Source organism: Manacus candei, unplaced genomic scaffold (genome assembly GCF_025592945.1).
Source record: "Manacus candei isolate 608988 ecotype Guabito, Panama unplaced genomic scaffold, ASM2559294v1 h1tg000037l, whole genome shotgun sequence".
NCBI classification, from domain to species: Eukaryota; Metazoa; Chordata; class Aves; order Passeriformes; family Pipridae; genus Manacus; species Manacus candei.
This window is the reverse complement of record NW_026138085.1, coordinates 13,993,113-14,011,637: the sequence shown is the minus strand read 5'-3', so window position 1 is coordinate 14,011,637 and position 18,525 is coordinate 13,993,113. Positions and strand designations below refer to the sequence as shown.

Sequence of the window (18,525 nt, the reverse complement as noted above, 5' to 3'; positions counted from 1 at the left end):
AGGTCAGACTAGCTTTTCTTTATGATCTGAGCTCTTTTATGTGGTTATAAAAAGTACTATACCAGTTTCCAATAAGTAGCTCCTATTACAATCCAGTGTGATACTCTCAAGCTCTTAACCTACACAAGCATTCAAAACAACTCCATTAAGAACCCAACCTGCAGAGGAACAGCATAAAGAAACTTTTACTGGTCAAGTTTTTAGTTAATAAAATGTAGAAAAATTAAATATTATGCTTTCTGACCATTTGAAAAAAAAAAAAAAAAGAACACTAAAGAGTAGAGGACTTCATGTGTGAATCTACCTTATTTATTTGGAGGTTTATAAGTACTTCCCTACTGGAAGTTAGTTCACAGCTAGCACAGTGTGCTTTTGCAAATGTATATGTTAATAAATGGGACTTTATCCCTAGCTGGAAGATGTACTGAGTATTCTCTTATGTGCCAGTATAGGGTGCTGGAGTTTCTTTTATATAAATTCTAATATCAGGAGTTTAGATACTATATATTAAATGCAAGTTTATGGCAACTTTTTCCTGGCCAAGGAGGCAACTTTATGACCATGAGCAACATATGTAAAAACACAGGCACAGAGTCTCTTTTCACCTGCAGGAAATTTCTTTCCACATTCATCTACCTCAGCAGAAGGTAGAAAGCAAAGGTTTAATCAACAGCTGGTGTGAACAACAGTAGAACCTACAGGGATGACACTGCTGTGTCAGTACACATCTGGAAAACATCTCAGATCTGAGATGTGGAGTCATCAAGTTAAAAAAACCCAAAACAAAAACCAACTAAGCAAAAACACACACACACAAAACAAGAAGAATTATATCATCTTTTAATAGCATTGTAATTTCATTGTACCCTCTTCAAACAAAAATATCACTTGAAAGACATCCAGTTCCCTTATTCTGTTACACCGTACATGTTATGCAAAAAAGAGCTAGGGTGGCATAGAAAACAAATGTTGTTCTAGATGTTCAAATTAGTTGAAAGAAGCAGAAATTTAGAACATAGCTGGGAATTTACAGCCACAGAATAACTTTGCAAATGACTGGTTAAATATGAAACACAGATGTAAAGGGGAGGAGAGAAAGGTGGGGAGGAAGAGGGACAACAAATTTCCAGTTTGAGGCTGAAGAAGAGAAATCCCCAACAACTGTACATAAGTGTCAACATGCTCAGTATTTACATTCTGAGCATTAACAATGTTACAGATAAGCAATGTACTAAAAAAATAACTTAAAAAAAAAGCTATACAATTGTAGTTATAAATACTATATCTTTAAAACTAGTTAAGTAGTGTAGGCTAAAAAAAATGTTCACAGTTACTCTGGAGAGAGCTGTACATATATATATATATTGCACAGTAGAAAAGTTCATTCAGTATACCGTGTGTAAACAATTTTTATCTTCTTTGGCAATTCCAGGACTTAGAGGAATATTTGCTGTGAGCAAAAGCACTTGGGTACAAGGCACATCAAAAGCTTTTTAAGCTGCAAGGTAAATCCTTTTGACACTTTCCAGTCAGCACTGTCATTCTCTTTAGAAAAAACATGTACCTATCAATTGAGAACAATACATTTCTACAAGTATAACTCAGAGGTCTGGTGACAAAAACATCAGCTGTTCTTGGCTGTTATTCTACAGTAACAGATTTGGCCAAATTTCTTGGAAAGTCCACCTAGAATGAAGAGACAGACTTTCAGTATTGACAGAGTAATACTGACATTCTGCATTTGACAGTTCATTTAGTGTGTTTTTTCAGACTTCCTAATGAGTTCTGCTTTATTCTAGGCACATTAACACACACAACAGACTATAGATCTGCAGATAATGACTTCTAGCTGAATTCATCCTTGCTTCCAAAACCCTCCTAACAAATACAGATTTGTTTTGCTCAGGGTACCCCTCCAAAGCCATCATCATTATCAAACTGACACACCTACACATCAGCAAACCAAGCAGTAGAAAGCATTGACCTATTTTAGGTTAAACTACAATGTCACATTTTAAGATTTAGTTCTCTAAAAAGTCCCATATCTATTCTTAACTAATCAAATTAACAAATGATCTTTATCATTTTTTAGAAGGATAACAATTTAAAAATTACAGAACTGAAGAATTGGCACTGAAATGCCACCTGTACCACCGTAGTCATGATAAGCTCCTCTAACTGTTATCAAAGTCCTCTGCTACATATGCCATACAACTGGGTCTCTCACTTTACACTGGTAGGAGGAAGTTCAAAACTGCACTAACTGGACTGTTAAATATAGAAAGCACTTACATCATATCCTCTGAGAACAGCCAGGTGGAATGAAAGCAACTGAAGAGGAATAACACTCAAGATTCCTTGAAGGCAGTCAACGGTATGAGGGAGCTCAATGGTTTTGTAGGCAAATTTTGAGCTTTCTGTGTCTTCTTTAGAACACAGAATGATTGGACGACCCTGAAAATACAATTTTGCACTGGTAAGTGAAGAGCCAACCTAGAACTGCTTTGAAATATTGGTTCACAGCATGCCTGTCTATGTTTGAAGACACTCAAGTATCTAACAAAGGCAATGCCAGTCTAATGACTTCTGCCTTTCACTATATTGTGAGACTTGAATGTTTTCACCTTGCAGAGTTTTAACATTATTCCATTTGCTTCAAAACAAAAAGCTTAAACAAATAAATGACCCACATGCTATCTTTTTCACTGCTGGTCTTAACCTGTAATGACAACCCACAATGCAGATGTAGTACCTTATTTATAACTTTATAATTAAAACAAAATCAGCAGTACATCCTTTTTTGGAGGCAGAGCCAGCAGCAATACAACCTCTTGCACAATCTCTTTTCCTCTGACACTGTAGTAGTTAAATATCCTACCTGCCGAGCAGTGACCTGTTGCAGAGCATTCTGGCACTTGGTGAAACAGGGATCCTTCATTATCACCATGATAACAGGCATTTGTTTATCTATTAGGGCTAATGGCCCATGTTTCAGCTCACCAGCCAGGATCCCTTCAGAGTGCATATAGGTGATTTCTTTTATTTTCTGGAAAAAAAAAAAGAAAAAAAGAAATGCCATCAAGTTACTGGTAAATCAGAGGAGAAACAGCAGCCACAAGAAGCAAAACAGCAAAGTTGTACCTCTGCCACTTCAATGCAGACATGTGGTATCAAGTTGGTATTTTCAAAGATCAGTTATTAGTGATAACACATGGGCTGTCTGCTGGGATTTCCAGCAGGCTGTGGGTGGAAGCAGAGCTTGCCCAGGCACATGCATTTGCAGATAAAGAGCTGGAATAATCAACAGGAACTTTAAGAACCAAGCCCCCAGCACAACCTTGGCTGATGCAGTCTACCCTTAACACTTCAAACTCCTCTGAGAGATGGGTATGTGTCCATCCACCAGAATGCTCATAACATAATTCATGAGTTTCCTTCACAAGCACCTCTTCTCAACACCAGCACATTGGGGTTTTCTGATCTTATTTTCAAATGGGTCAGTAGTGTAAACTGTTAGGTTTTTGGTTTTTAAATAGACCCATTAAACGCTGCATTTATTACGTGAAAGAAACAAGAAACTGATGTTGTATCCAGGTTCACCTTATGTATGTGTTCAATTAAATGCTCCTAGTTATAGATAACAGCTTTACTCCAGCAGAATTAAGTTGTAATAAAATATTAGAAATAATCTATGTTGCAGAAGCCACAAAATCTCATTTTAAATAACATTCTACAATATTGAGAAGTTCCTACCAAAGCTCCTTCCAGACAAGTGGCGTAATTATACCCACGACCCATAACCAGCAATGATCTTTGTTTGTACAGTTCAAGAGCCAAATCGTGTATCTTCTCATCCAAGGACAAGACTTCTTTAATCATCTCTATTGAGGCACAGAAAAAAAATATTAAATTTTTTTTAACTGGAAAAAATAGTTTGCTTGTAGTAGCGTGTTCTAATTATCTAATAGAACAAATACACTTAATAGAATTCAACCACTAACTTAGTAACTTTGACTGCAGTTTAAGGATATTTTCTCCAGCCTTATTTACAGTAATAAATTTAAAGATACTATTGGATTAAGTAGTGCTCATGCATCCCATTTGAATTTTTAAAGGAAGTTGTGAACATCCGTTTTAAAGTCACCTTGAATTAGTTTCCTTTTATCTATCCTGATTTAAAGCGGAAGGCTTTAAAAAATTCAAACTGTCAATTTAGGAGATCAAATAGTATTTCTCATACAAAACTACTTTACTGTAATTAGAAAACCCAGCCCATGAAAATTCCAATCTTCCTGCCAAGTTTCTTGGAAGGGTGCTTGTAAAACTGGCAAATGGTGCAGAAATGAGTAGTGCATTTTTCTCATATTGTCTCCCTTTCAGTAGGTGGGGGAGAGTGAAACTTAAATGAGAAAGAAAAATCCCTGAGGAGTATTTTATATTGCCAACGTCCCCTATGCCTCCTCAAACCCAAAATATCAATATACCTGGCAATGATTTTAGTCCACTAATGATCTCCTGTCTCCTTTTCTGCAAGGAAATTCTGTCTTCAGACATCATTAGGCCAAACATTACAAGAGACACGAACTGGCTGGTATAAGCCTGCAGACAAAACAAAACATTTAACAGCTAAGTCTGCAGAGAGTTAATATGATCTCAGTTTGAAGTGCTACAATTAAAATTTTAATTGGATTCCACAGGGCTGAAGCATGAAAGTCAGACACTGAACAGCAATTACCTTTGTGCTTGCCACACCTATCTCAGGTCCTGCATTGATATGTACCCCACAGTCAGTCTCCCTGGATATTGAGCTGCCAACTGTGTTTGTGATGCCAACTGTCAGAGCACGATGTTCTTTACAATACCTCAAGGCCATAAGTGTATCTGCAGTTTCACCTGGAAAACATTTGCATCTTGACTTCAGGTTGGCAGAGGATAGCAATGATTCCTGAAAAGCATAAAATTCTGCATAACTGTATTCACACCCACACAGTGCAAAATGCAATGGAAAGCAATCTTACAGCACACACTCAACAGTAAATGTAGCTCACCTGACTGGCTTATGAAAAAGCACACATCATCCCTGAATACAGGGGTGTTTCTATCCAGGAAGTCACTGGCAAGTTCCACCATCACTGGTAATTCAGTTAATTCTTCCAATACTTGTCGAGTCTGTATTCAAGCAGCAACACAATATTTGTTACTATTGCCATTAATGTCTGGGCATCTTATGAGTCAGAGATAATCTAAATGGATTCTTATGAGAAAAACTGATAATAACAGCTCACCAGAGCTCTAAAAACCAAGGTGAAAAAAGTCAGCTTCTAGCATGGCAAGTTAATAGGCATTGGAGCATTAATAAAGAACATGGCACAAAGAAAAATTAATAAAAGGGTGAGACCCCTCAATGAAATACAAAGTTTGAGATAGAAGAAAAAGCAAATGAAGAGCTGTTGTCTAAAACCCCAGCAATTAAGAGTTACATGTGCATTTGAGCCAAGGCTGAACATACAGCTACTGCAGCGTGGTAACTGGTCCCACAGCCAATAATGATCAGTCTTCGGCACCTTCTGATTTCCTTCAAATGATCCTTCAGCCCCCCCAGCAAAACTGCAGACAAATAAATATGCATATATCAGTGGTGCATTTTATTTTCTGATTGGTATATTTACAGTTTTTAAGCCCAGTGCAGCCTGAACACCTGCTCTGAGTTACCTGTGCTGCTCTCGAAATTCACCCTTCCTCTCATCGTGTTGACAACTGATTCTGGCTGCTCAAAGATTTCCTTCTGCATGAAGGCACTGAAGTTACCTGTTTACAAAAGCATGACATGGTAAAGAGAACTTTTAAGACAACCTGTTGTAGCAAGATAATTTGACTGTATCAGCTTAAACAAAACCTTAGGAATAGGCAAGAAGAAAGGGAGGACTGGTAATTCACTCTGGTTGGTTGGTTTCATTTCCCAACACTGACAAGGGAACTAAATTAGTTTTTAAAGAAACTTTTGTGTTCTGCATAAATTCTTAGTTTACAATCAAACTCTACCAACAATTACAACATGTTAACATTAGTTACATTTTCACTAAATACTGAACTGAATAGAAGCATCTTTGACTTTTCCAAGGCTAAAATGGACAGAGTGCCAGACTGCCCATCGTCTCAATCTTAAAATTTGGAAATGTCAGCTCCCAGTAGAAATAACCTAAATATAATTTTCAAAACAAATCAAGAGTTTTCTGCCTTATCTACTTCACAAACAGTAACCAGCCATCTTTTATGATATTCATTTACAGACGTTTCAACCCACCCTTCATGATTTGCTGCAATTCCATCTGCAAGGTTTGGATGGCCCGGGAAGGATCATCACTGGCCGAACGCTCCAGACGGTGAATTGAGAGCTTCCCATCAGTTACTGCTGCAATGTCATCATCTTCTAGGAAAATCACTCTGTTGGTGTGCTCAATGATGGCACTGCAGAAAAAAACAGAAACAAAACAAAACCGGACACATCAGAGCTTGTAATAGTAAAGCAATTAAATATGTCACAGCAGCACTTCCAGCCGCGCTTCCGTCTCTTCCTTTTGGGCACAAATGCAGATAGAGTCATCTCAAAGGCAATGGCTCCATCTGCTGCTCCTCCTGCACTCTCACAGCAACCCAGAGGAGGCGGCTCAGGAACCACTGCATCAGTTCCTGCTGCTCTGGTCTTGCCTCCCCCTGTCCCTGAGGGATCCCGCCAAGGTCCCAATCTTGTTTCTGACATAAATGTGCACCTGATGTCCAGGTATCTGCCAAGCTTGGAACCACACCACTATTTCCTCTTCTGACACCACAACCCAGACTAACCTACAGTCTGCCCAAATATTTAGCTGATATTGTCCATTTCTACCCAAATTATTTTCCTGCACTGGATGTATTTCACATAGAGGTCAGCAGCTGGCTGCACTTGTTTGAAGCTCAGATGCTGGTGACAAGCCTTCACATTTTTCAAGTACCTGAGCCTGGGGGCTTTATGAAGTTACCTGAATTAAAAGCTATTCTATCAGAAAGCAATTGTACAGCAGCAAGACAGCATAAGATTTCCAGAACTATCTCACTTCTAAACAAGAACCAGTATTTTCAGAAAAGTTTAAATACTTCTACTACCTTGCATCTGAAGCAAAGAAGAATTCTACTGCCTTATCCCCAACAGCATGAAGGCAGGTTGAGCTGTCCAGTCTTTTCACTCGGGAATTGCAGATGTTCTTCACATTCTCAATGTTGCCTGTTAAAGAAATCAGATATTTTAAATGCAAGACCAGTTCTGTTCAAGTCAGAGATTACAGATCATACAGGTTCAGGATACCACAGTAACACAAGTATTTTGGGGGATGGGTCTTTTACATGAACTGCACATTCAATAGTATAAAAATATAATAGCTAAGAAGCTATTTGGGGCATCAGCTGGTACTTTTACAGTACAAAGACCAATTAACCCAATTTCTAATTATAAAATAACAGTAATTTTAGTTCTTAAAAATAATCAACTTACATGTTCTATACAAAACAGGAATCTGTTCAGTTGAAAGCTTGTACTTGCTCCTTACCCCGATGAGCAAAGGACTCCCCCTCCTACAAAATGGAAAACAAGAAAGTTCATGAAGAGAAACGTGCACACAAAGAAGTCAAAGGACATCTGTGAAGTTGAAAGACAGTATCCCATCTAGTTTCCTAAGTAGAAAGACCCTCCTCAACCATGATCCTAAAGCCATTACATGGCAGGAGTTAAATCAGCTTGGCTTGCTTCTGTAAGATTTGCCAAATCATTACTGCACCTCTGAAACTGTAGAGTATGAAGGCAATTTTTTAATTATGTGGGTCACATGCCACACTGAAGACTCTGTTAAAAAAAAAAAAATCACAGGAATAAAAGAACAAGTCACCCTCCACCATCACCTCAGAGTACAAGACTAGCTTCTCTAAATACCCTCAGTCCTAAAAACCCAAACCTGAACCACATATAGAATAGTTCATTTCAGAAGATGTTCTCCAGCTAGAGTGATGGTACAGCTGGCTGTTCCACAATTTTAATGCAGTCCTATTTTAGACCACAGAAGCAATGGGCTTTTGGGTTATAGTATAAAACAGGCTTTATTTCCCACTGCCACTTCATTTGCTATTTTAATATCCTTGCATTTCCTGAAAGTTGTTTTCCAAGTCATAAATAAAAGTAGAACTTAAAAAGAAATCATAAGTGCTATGACAACTATAGAACACTATTTGTATAACCTATTACTCTGATGGCCTTTTAACCAACCTGAGTATACCTATCTCAGTCTTTACTCCATGTGAAGTAAAATTGAACAATATCCTTTCTGTCCCTTTTTTGATATAGGACAAATGCCAGCACACTCTTAATACAACTTCATAAACAGAAGATACGCTGAGTTTCTTTATTGACTCACTGACTTTTGCTTAATTAAGCACTTTACACATCAATATTCTAGTATCTTTAAGAGATGTTAGCCTTTTTTAACCTACAGCATGAATTATGTATAAAATTGGACTTTTACTAACCTGGTAGCAACAGCTTCACCTGGGTAATGGATGCTCTTGAAAACCAATGCAAAAGCACCTTCCTGGAAACCATGAAAACAAACAAACAAAAAAAGACATCCTCAGCAGCTTATCTCAATTAGTTGCATCCCATTAAACTGGGGCCTCTCTCCCTGAAGAGGCTCTGAAGGAACACTCTTTACTGCTATCAGGAATCTCTTCCTGGAGGGCAGACTGCACCTTTAAAGGAATTGGCCATGGAGCAGAACAAGCCAACATGGACATTAGCAGTGCAACGGCAGAAAGATCAGGAAGTGAGCACTTAGCCTCTCTTTAAAAATAAAAACAGCAACTTCTAGGGTTATGAAAGTGTCAGAGATGTTACTCATAATCAACATGAAGACTGTTAGACATTTACTTTTAGTAAGACTTTCAATAAGAATGTGCATGTAGTGCATTATCATGCATTTTCAGCTAAAAATGTGGAGTTACTATTTCCAGTTTAAGCAGCAAATTCTAGTTAATGGATTTCAGAAACAAAACGCACACCAAAAAAAAATCCAGAACACAAGAACAAAAGCCAGAAACATCTCTGTAGTACTAACACAGCTGGCAAACTGGAGGAGTATTCCAAAAGCAGGAGCAAAGGCCCCCACACTTTGCAAGCAGAGGAGAGATGGTGACATTCCCTCCTCTCATGGAAGGGCTCCAGTCAGGCTGTTCTGCCCTTGTTTTGTGGCCAGGTGAAGCCACCCTTCCCCTCAGCTATGTGGCTTCACCACTATTCCCTCCTGACCCACACAGGCCTTCACTCCATGTGTATTCCAGCCCTGCTCCAAGGAATCCTACAGAGCTGCTTTAAAGAGGAGACAGGGGAGGTGAAAAGAGTGTAAGAAACTGCAGGAAGGGGAGGGAAAACATCTGCCCAGGGACTGGGGAAGGAAACAAAGCCAGCTTTCTCCAAGTTTGCAATGCAGCTATCAAAGTTTTCAAGCATTCACATACTGAGTAACAGTAGACTCCCACTTCACAGTCTGGAAATCAGTACAGTTTGTCAGATCTAGTTCCAAATAGGGGAGCCAAGGCATTGGCCAAACTTGAATCACAGCAGTGTTTTAACATGATCAGAATAGCCTTTAAGAACACACTGCCCTTTATGAAAGATTTCAACCCCCAGAGGCTCCTATTAATTTTTTTTTTTAATTAAATTTCTTCACTAAAAAACGGCGATAATCTCTTGCTTAAAAAAAAAAAACAGACAACAAAAAAACCTCAGCAAACCAAACCTACTGCTGCTACAATTTAAAGATTTAACATTGAAAAGCCTTTGAAGTCTCCAAAATTTTAATCTCATTTCTTGGTCTATTAAGCATTGTTTAGAGACCTAGAAGTGTTATCTGCAGCACCTTCTAAGAATTCCTGCAGAGGTTCTAAATGCATAAATGCAGAATTTGCAGGAACCCCACAAGTAGCTTGTAAAGTGGTACAGGAAAAAAGCAACATCCCACTTACCAACTGTTGAATAACTCTTTCTACCAAGGCTGAAAAACTGGTGTCCTCACTCTCTCTGTTGTCATACATGTATTTGATCAGTTTGGGGATTGTTTCTGTATCTGTTTCAGATTCAAATTCGTAGCCTTTGCTCTCCTGAAATATCATATAGAAGAGTAAAAAGCTTGTTCATCTTCAGACAAGAAGCACTGAAGAGTCTCAGCTGCCTCTCACTAGAAACTGCACAGGCAGAGCACTACATTGGACTAGTGGATAGAAATCACTGTAGGCAAAATATAAAGACTTATCCTGCCATAGAATAAGTCTCTTTGGGAAATAACATAATAAGACATGTAGTAAGACTTGCTTAGCATCTGTCAAGAAACAAAGAGACAGGAGGGAGCCCACTCCACACACCCTCTCAAAGAGTCTGAGAGCACAAACTGCTACTCTACTCATAAATACTTCGCATTGAGGATTACAAGAACATATTGCACTTCACTAGTTACTGAGTATTTTTATTAGGTATTAATATTTTATAAATTATATTAAGAAACTTGAGTTCAGGTTCCACCAAAGTCATGAAAGATCTGACAGTAGTTGGTGGAGCATTTACTTTCTAGTTTTAGAACCAAGTTGGCACAGACTCACCAGAAATTTTCTCAGGTCCTTATAATTTGTGATGATTCCATTATGGATAACAACGAATTCTAAAAGGAAGAATACACACATTCATCAGCAGTGAATAATTAAGATATTTAACTCAGAACACAAAAATAAAGGGAACAAAAAAGCCCTTAAGAGTACACTCAAAACTACCTCTTCTAGCTTTCAAACCTACAGTTTATCACAACATGGAGAACAAAAGCAGAACCTTACAAATTCTGACCACATATGAAGGCAGTTCCAAATCATGAAGGCAGTTCTAAACTACACCTATTAGAAGAGAATCAAGCCATCTCAAGTAAAAAATTATATGAAATCTCTCTTTTCTGGGCCAGGAAATATTAACCACTTCATTTTCAATCTTACCTTTCATAACGAGAATGTTGTACTTTGACTAGCTTGCAATTTTCAGAAAAGAGATTTCATTAATTTTTTACAGTGTTACTTTAGCCTGAGAAGAGAATATTTTATTGTGAAAGTGTCCAGAATGGCAACAGCTCAACCCCAGTATAAAAAATAGATACCATAACATTAGTAATAACATATGTGCTATGTGGATTGAATCATTTCAGATTCATACAGTTCAAGTGCTGCAGAGATTACGTACCATTCCTTTTATCTGATCTCTGGGGGTGACTGTTTATTGCACTTGGTACACCATGGGTTGCCCAGCGAGTATGAGCAATTCCGAAATGTGTTTCAAAATCTGTTTTTGAATCCAAGTCATCTTGTTCTATAAACGAGAAATTCAGTTTACTGAATATTTAATGCGCTCTCTCTCTCTCTCTCTCTCTCACACACACACACACACACACACACACACAGAGTAAAACAAAGAGAATTCCCACAAGCAAAAATCTAAAAGTTATCTTCTGGCTTTTTTTTTTTTTTAAACCGTTTGCTTTCTCCACATTGCACTTCAGAAAGTTCAAGCTACTGTGATTAAAACTTTGTTTGCCAAGACTGGGGCATTTTCAACCCATACCAACAGCCAGGCTAACAGACCCCATTACTACAAATTATAGTGTAAACGTATTAAAACACAGCTTCAGTTCTTCACAGATGGAAGCACTGCATAAAGCAGATTGTGATGACAGCCAGCTGCTTAAATGGTCGTAAATTCTGTCACAGTGCATGTTTCAGCATTTCAGCCCTCCAGCACAGAAGTCACATGAGTAAAGCACCAAAGGAGCCCAGGTTTTGAACAAAGAAGCAACCAAAAAGAGGGGAGAGTAGACTGATAATTTCACAGTGCTGTATCTAAATATCAGCTTGCTTTTAAAGTGCAGGTTTGAGGGGCACAAACAGTTTAACTGATATTGGATTTCACAATGCAGTTATTTCTGATACAAAATCATAACTGCAATTTTACAGTCTGGCTTTCTGCTGAGATGCAGATTATATCTGACTGGGAGGCCAAAGTAAAGGGGTCATTTTTAAGACACTTACTGTACAACTCTTCTTCCAGGGCCTTTACTTTTCCTCTTTTCTTAACTAGTTTAATGAATCTTTCTTTATCTTCATTATTATTTCCATCAATTGCCACTCCTGCAATATAGGACACAGTCACAAGTGTTATTTAAAACATTAAATACACTGGATGAAGAAAAGACTGAAAAAATACAGACAAGTACACACCACTGAAGCAATACTTTTTAAATTATCCTTGAAAGGGATATATTTGAAGTCTGTTGCAAGACTTGTGTATGTTCAAATGAAAGTACATGAAGCCTATATCCACTGCATAGATCAAAACATACATGAGCCATCTCAAATTTTGCTTAAGGACAGTCTGAAATATTTTGCCTGATGAAATGAACCATCTCAAACTTAAATACAAGTTTAATCTTCCCCATCCTTTCACTGGAACTCACATGCACAGAAAAGGCCGAGGCACAAACTATATGGCCCTGTACAGAGATCTTCTTCCTCATACCCTGTTTGTTCTGCTCATGTGTACTAAACCTCAACCATCTAATTACAGAGCTAAACACCCCATTTAAAGTCCTGAGGAAAGCTGAAGTACTCCAAGAATCAAGATAATTAGTTTTGATCTGGTAATCTGTGAAATAAAGAAAGAAAAATCCAACGTGCCAGACATTGAAAGTACCCAAAAAAATCATGCAATGAGCTCCTAGTTGCTAAAAATTAATTTGTTGAGTTGGTTTACATACCTGCAGAGTCATATCCTCTGTATTCCAGTCTCTGTAATCCTTTAATCAGGGTTTCATATATTTCCTTCCGAGTACGAGGCACTCTGTAGTTCAGATAAGCAAAAATTCCTGTTTAAAGAGAAAAGGGGAAGGAGGGGAAAAAAAAAAAAAGCAAAGATTTTTTTTAGAATCTGCATGCCTTCAGACTCAATTTAAAACCCTTTAAAACTAATATCAAGGAGAAGCCCTAGAGGCACCCAACCTACCACTTAGTACAATTCCTCCTAATGCGTTTTTGAATGGAAAGAGTTCAAATACAATAAAGGACTCGGGACCCTCATTTTCACCACACAAAACATACACTTTCCTGGCCAGTTTCCCTTTCCTCATGTTACCCACCAAGAGTTAAACGGTGAGGAGAGGTTAAAAAAATTCTACTCTTCACGAAAACCACAGCTGAAAATGGGAACATTGTGATCTATTTCATATCCAGACATTCAAAGAAGGGATATATTCACCAGGACTAACACAAGGAGACTTTTGTAATCCAAGTCATGGCCTTAAATACCCATGGGTAGGTACTACGCACAACATCCATTTCTGAAAGGCTCCAGCTTAATCCTCCACACAACAGGCACTTCAGCAGCAAGAGAATAGGGAAGAAAACATGAAGGAAGGGCAGAAGTCAATAGGATAGGACAACAAAGGAAAGAAACAGAAGGTACAAAACGGGGTCACCCAAAAAACAAGCACTCGCCCTTTGCGCTGCCTCAACACAATGGTGCTGCCAAACCAAACTCTGAGACACCAGATCCCTGTGCCTGCCCCGTGCTACTCAGGTCAGGTCTTACAGAGGCATCACAGGGAATGACATGAACTCTCTCCTTGCCTACTTGGCAAACAGAGCCTGGAAGAGTCTGAAAGTCTGATCCCTCTTCTCTTGAATAGAGCAGTCATGGAACAAGAAGAGGCCTTTTTAGTTTTGGGGTTGGTTCCCCACCCTAATTCTTTTTTTATTTTTTTTTTTGGAAGGCAAAAGTACACAAGCTTTTTTTTATTAGAAGGATTTTGTGGATGTTGTTTTAGATTTAGAAAAGGTATAATAAAGGGTCACCTGCAAAGGAAAACACGACCATTCCTTTTCTCTGCCTACTGCTCTTCCTGGGACTCTGATATTTATAAGGATACATTAGATTCTTTTACTAAGTTTGGCAAATCTGTACCCCAATGAAACAGAAACAACTATTTCAATAGTTTCTTCAAGCAACAAGTCAGGACCGGAGACCACAGTTAGAAAAAAAACAGACTTCAAGAATTCAACAGATAAGCAGTTCAGACAAGTGTTTTAGATAGGGAAAGCCTTTGTTTGAAATTTAACACCCTCTTCCCGTTCAATTAAGGCTTTTGAACTGTAAATGGTTGTAGTGAAGAAGCTGTTATAATGATACACCAATAAATCTCCCTTATAAATATTGTTGTGAAGTTGGTTACTCCACTGGTTTATAAGCTGTTAATACTGTTGATTTGACAGTGAGACTAAGAGACTATTACATTTGCCTCTGAATTTACTTTGGAAAGATTAGAGCGTGGAAAACGCTTTTTGCTTTAGAAGTGAGATTTATGAGGAGTTGAGCCTAATTATTTCTAGAGCACACAATGTGAACAGAGATATTAAGACAACAGTTGCATTTAAGGAGGTATTTGGGAATTTCAATAGCTAAGTACTGCTCTTCATGGATGCTTTGAAAAATAATGCCTCTGGTTATATAGTCACTTTAGACTGAGAGCCTGTTGATAATTTTCCCGGACAGATATTTGCTGTTCTCTGGCACTGACCACGAACCTCAAGAGCAGTATTCTCCAATTCCTTCAAATACAAATTTCTCAACATCATTCCAAAAAATTGCCACACACCTCTCTTCAGATCCAACTCTACTTTCTAGGCCAGATTTCACAATGAATTTAAGACTCATCAGCCTCGTATGTTCCATGTGGCCTCCTTGACTACAGAGAGCTCCAGGAAGAACCTTCCTTTGGGATAGTCCTTACAATGCTACCAGTGTGCTGAGACTGTTAAAAAGATCCTTGTTTCCAGGGAATTGTAGCTGCACTTCCACACTCGTGAATTGGAAGATGCAGAAGTCACCAGAGGCCATTTACAATGAAAACAATAGCTGCAGCCTGACTTCAAGGAATATATTATAAACTCTTCCAGTTAAAGGAAATCAATCTCACTGTTTCTCTAATACGTTTCTGTTTTGTGATTTATCCACTTGCATGTTTCTTCCCTCCTCAGTCATTATTTTGGTCAGATTCAAAGCACATTACTCAACTTATTTAGAAACTACTTCTGATAAAGACTTCTTGTAGCTTCATTCCTTCTGGAAGCACACCAGTATGACTGAATCCTAGTTGAATCATACTCATGATAAGAGTTTTGTGATGCCAGCAAGTTACTTTTTAATGACCTCCCCAAGGTATTAGATCCCATTTCCTGAGCTTGCTCCCCCCTGAGGACACTCAAGTACATATAAACATAACATCCAATGAAAGCATCTAAAAAGTGTTTTACTGGGGCATTTTTCTCTTGATCTGAGCAAATCTAGTTCATAACTTTCTGTACTTGCAGAGTTTGCACAGAAGCATGAACTAGGTCGATCATGTATGGCTTACCTTTAGAATGGAACTAAAAGCAGAAACAGAAGGTTGTTAAAACATCACTAAAAACAGCTTCAATCAGATGCAAACACTGAAAGCCAGACTCTCCCTTTATATTTCCCCTTTCAGGATTGCAAGTAGAGCATCAAGAGGAGGAAAAGTTGTTGGTTTTTTTTTTTTTTTTTTTGGTGGGAAAATTCCACAAGAACTCCTGCGGTAGCAGGACTTCACCAAAATCAAGAAGGGGGCAGCCTATGATTGAAGTTTGAACAAAATTATTTATTTTTTTAAAAAAATAAAATTGTGCCTCTATTGGGGTAAGCAGTGTTGGTGCCAGAAACTTAGCTTTGAGAAAGTCCCACTCCGAACTTCACATCCTGATGAAAATAAATTTGATATAAAATAGGTAGATCATCAGTTCAAGAGCATCTTAACTGTTTTTTAAACCCTGCATTATTTTGCTATACTGTCTGCTTACATATGAGTGTGATAACATCTCAATTTTGTTTTCTTAAGAGCATGTTTATAGCTTAATTTATGACCTACATATGTTCAAAACATAAAGCAGTGTATATAAATCTTCATGTGCTACCTGAAGTCAGACAAAACACAGTAGACTGCATAATCAGCACTTAAACCAGGAAAGATATGCAAAACTAAAAACAACAAAAACAGTAATTTAGAAACTACTGGTTGCAATCTCAAGAGCTCCTGCACTTCCTACAGCAGATCAGCCTAGCAAGCTGGGGGACGTTTTTCATGAGAACAAATGTCACATAAATGGTCTCTAAAAGTTGACAGGAAAAAAACCCTAGCACTACTCTCACTGCACTTCATGGATTGCTGCTGTTTGCCATTTCGTACTGACTCAGTTACTCCACCCCAAGTCAGACGTTTCACCAAACTCCTTTAAACCCTGTTAACACCCTCATTTCCCAATCATCACACAGTCCAGATTCGCAATTTTTTTTTTACATTACCACTACATGTCTCACTGCTTAGTGCTTGCCATCAGTACCTTTGGGTGGCTTAGGCACTGAGCCACGTCTCTCACCTGAAGGGGTTTTGTTTAGAAGACACCAGAGTTTGTCTCACTGATAGTGATCTGTCACGTAGGAGCTCAAACAATAGGAGCTCACACAATATCACCTCGTGTTTCCATTCCAGAGAAAGAGGATTGCTGAGCTCCTTGCTCTTTCTGAGGTTACAATCAAAGAGGATGTGGAGGCAGGGAAAAGATATCTAACTCGGAAAGCACAATTTTGGGAGCAGTAACTCAACTCACTTTCAGTCTGCATCTCACAAAAGAGGTTTTGTTCATGACGACTAAGTACAAGTGCAAATTTTTCTGCTTTCAAGAGAAGTATCCTTCCAGACCTGAGTGATGTCAGTGACGGGATAGGCAAAGTTTCACTGAAGTTTCCTCTGTAGCTAAATACAATTGCATTACCAGCTTCTGAACCCACACTTTGATTTTAATCTGATCCAAAGTGTATCTAAGCAACTGTATACACGACGTAGGAATTATCTTCACCATCTCATCTTCATTAAAGGAAGGTGGATAAAGGCACATCAGTTAAGAATTAGGCTCCTTCACTGTCTTTGTTTGAAAACCACAAAACTCTCGCTATCGCCGCAGCTGGGAAATGAGTCACGACTAATATCTAGTCCTGGATTAGGAAAGACAGAGCCCAGAGCCTCCAGCAGCCCGTTCCTCAGAGGCAGCGGGACCAGGAGGAGCAGAGGTTATCCACGCAGCCGGACACCCCCGGAGCAGCCGGGCACTGGGAACAGGGCGATTCCCATCACAAGGCGCCAGGCACGGAGGGCACGGAGGAGGGAGAGTGGGGGGAACTGACCGACCACCACCTCTCCCTGGGAGAAGGGGCGGGTGAAGGGGCTTCACCTTCACCTGCCAGGCGCTCCCTCTCCTTCCCACCCTCCAAACGGGATGCCAGTCCCGAGCGATCCCGCAGCCCCAGCGCCCCTCTGCTCAGGGACAAAGCGGCGCTTGTCCCGCACCCCGGCAGAGGAGGCGCCGGGCTCTGCCCGCTTTGTCTGGCGGGCCCGTCACTCACCGCACATGGTGACACCGCACGGTCCTCCCCGCTCCCAGCACACGCAGCTCCGGCCACAGACCGGCTCGGGGCCGGCGCTCCGGCTCTTATAGCGCTGCCTCCCCGCCCACCGGCCCGGCCCCGGCGGGGCCACAGCCCCGGAGGGGCGGTCGGGTCCTGCCCCTGCCCGGCCCGACCCTTGCGAGGGCTGCGGGGAGGTCTGCAGGGCTCCGCACACGGAGAATCACAGAATCCGAAAGACTGGAAAAGACCTCCAAGATCATCGAGTCCAACCTTGGACCGATCACCACTCTGTCAACTCAGCGCCACGTCCAGTCGTGTCTTGAGCACCTCCGGATGGGGACTCCACCACCCCCCTGGGCAGCCCGATCCGATGCTTGGCAACCCCTCCCATGAAGAACTTCTTCCTGATGTCCAACCTGAACCTTCCCTGGCGCAGCTTGAAGTTGTGTCCTCTCGTCCTGTCAAGACAGGATGAATTTCAAGTCCTTATGTCATGCCATGAGGTGACTCAGGCTGGCTCAGGGATTTTTGGCATGGCAGTAACACCAGTGAGACCTGGCTGTGTGTCCATGGACAGCATAAGGGGCGTTTTTTGTGCACTAATTCCAGTTTTCCACCTCCCAGTTCCATGGAGGAGCAGGACAGGTGGTGAAAGCAGTTCCTCCTGTCAGGGCAACATGGCCTGGCTTGAGGCAGAGGGGCTGGGCAGCCCCTTTCTGAGCTGGACAGGGGAATGTGCCCCCCTTTCAGCCACAAGCATTTACAAACACACACTCAGCAGCCCAGTTCATCTGCACAGGCAGGACGGGCACCACCTGAGCCCGTGCTCAGCTGAACGTGGCCACTGGGCTCCACCTAAGGGAGAGCCAAGACTCCTGCTCAGCCTCTGAGGTCTCTTGCATGTACTTGGCAAGAAAGAAACTGCTCCAGGAGCCTCCTCCAGC

At 40.1% G+C, this 18,525-nt stretch overlaps 1 protein-coding gene across 1 annotated transcript; it reads right to left on the bottom strand.

The window, feature by feature from the left end:
- Positions 1 to 838: 838 nt before the first annotated feature.
- Positions 839 to 17,626, bottom strand: GFPT2 (glutamine-fructose-6-phosphate transaminase 2). The gene is made up of 19 exons (XM_051793837.1): positions 17,579 to 17,626; positions 12,864 to 12,971; positions 12,139 to 12,237; positions 11,297 to 11,422; positions 10,675 to 10,733; positions 10,045 to 10,179; positions 8,554 to 8,615; positions 7,529 to 7,608; positions 7,144 to 7,261; positions 6,305 to 6,468; positions 5,713 to 5,808; positions 5,510 to 5,607; positions 5,049 to 5,169; positions 4,736 to 4,893; positions 4,485 to 4,599; positions 3,754 to 3,881; positions 2,879 to 3,046; positions 2,293 to 2,454; positions 839 to 1,686 (listed from the first exon to the last, which is right to left on the bottom strand). Exons 1-19 carry the CDS (start codon positions 17,583 to 17,585, stop codon positions 1,642 to 1,644), a joined length of 2,049 nt encoding a protein of 682 aa, XP_051649797.1. The 5' UTR covers positions 17,586 to 17,626; the 3' UTR covers positions 839 to 1,641.
- Between the last annotated feature and the right edge of the window lie 899 nt (positions 17,627 to 18,525).

Coding starts and splice junctions, on each gene's coding strand:
- GFPT2 (XM_051793837.1), bottom strand. Junction 8,616..10,044: donor AAAGAGTTATTCAACAGTTG/GTAAGTGGGATG, acceptor CATGGTTTCCAG/GAAGGTGCTTTTGCATTGGT. Junction 4,600..4,735: donor TAGGTGTGGCAAGCACAAAG/GTAATTGCTGTT, acceptor TTTTGTCTGCAG/GCTTATACCAGCCAGTTCGT.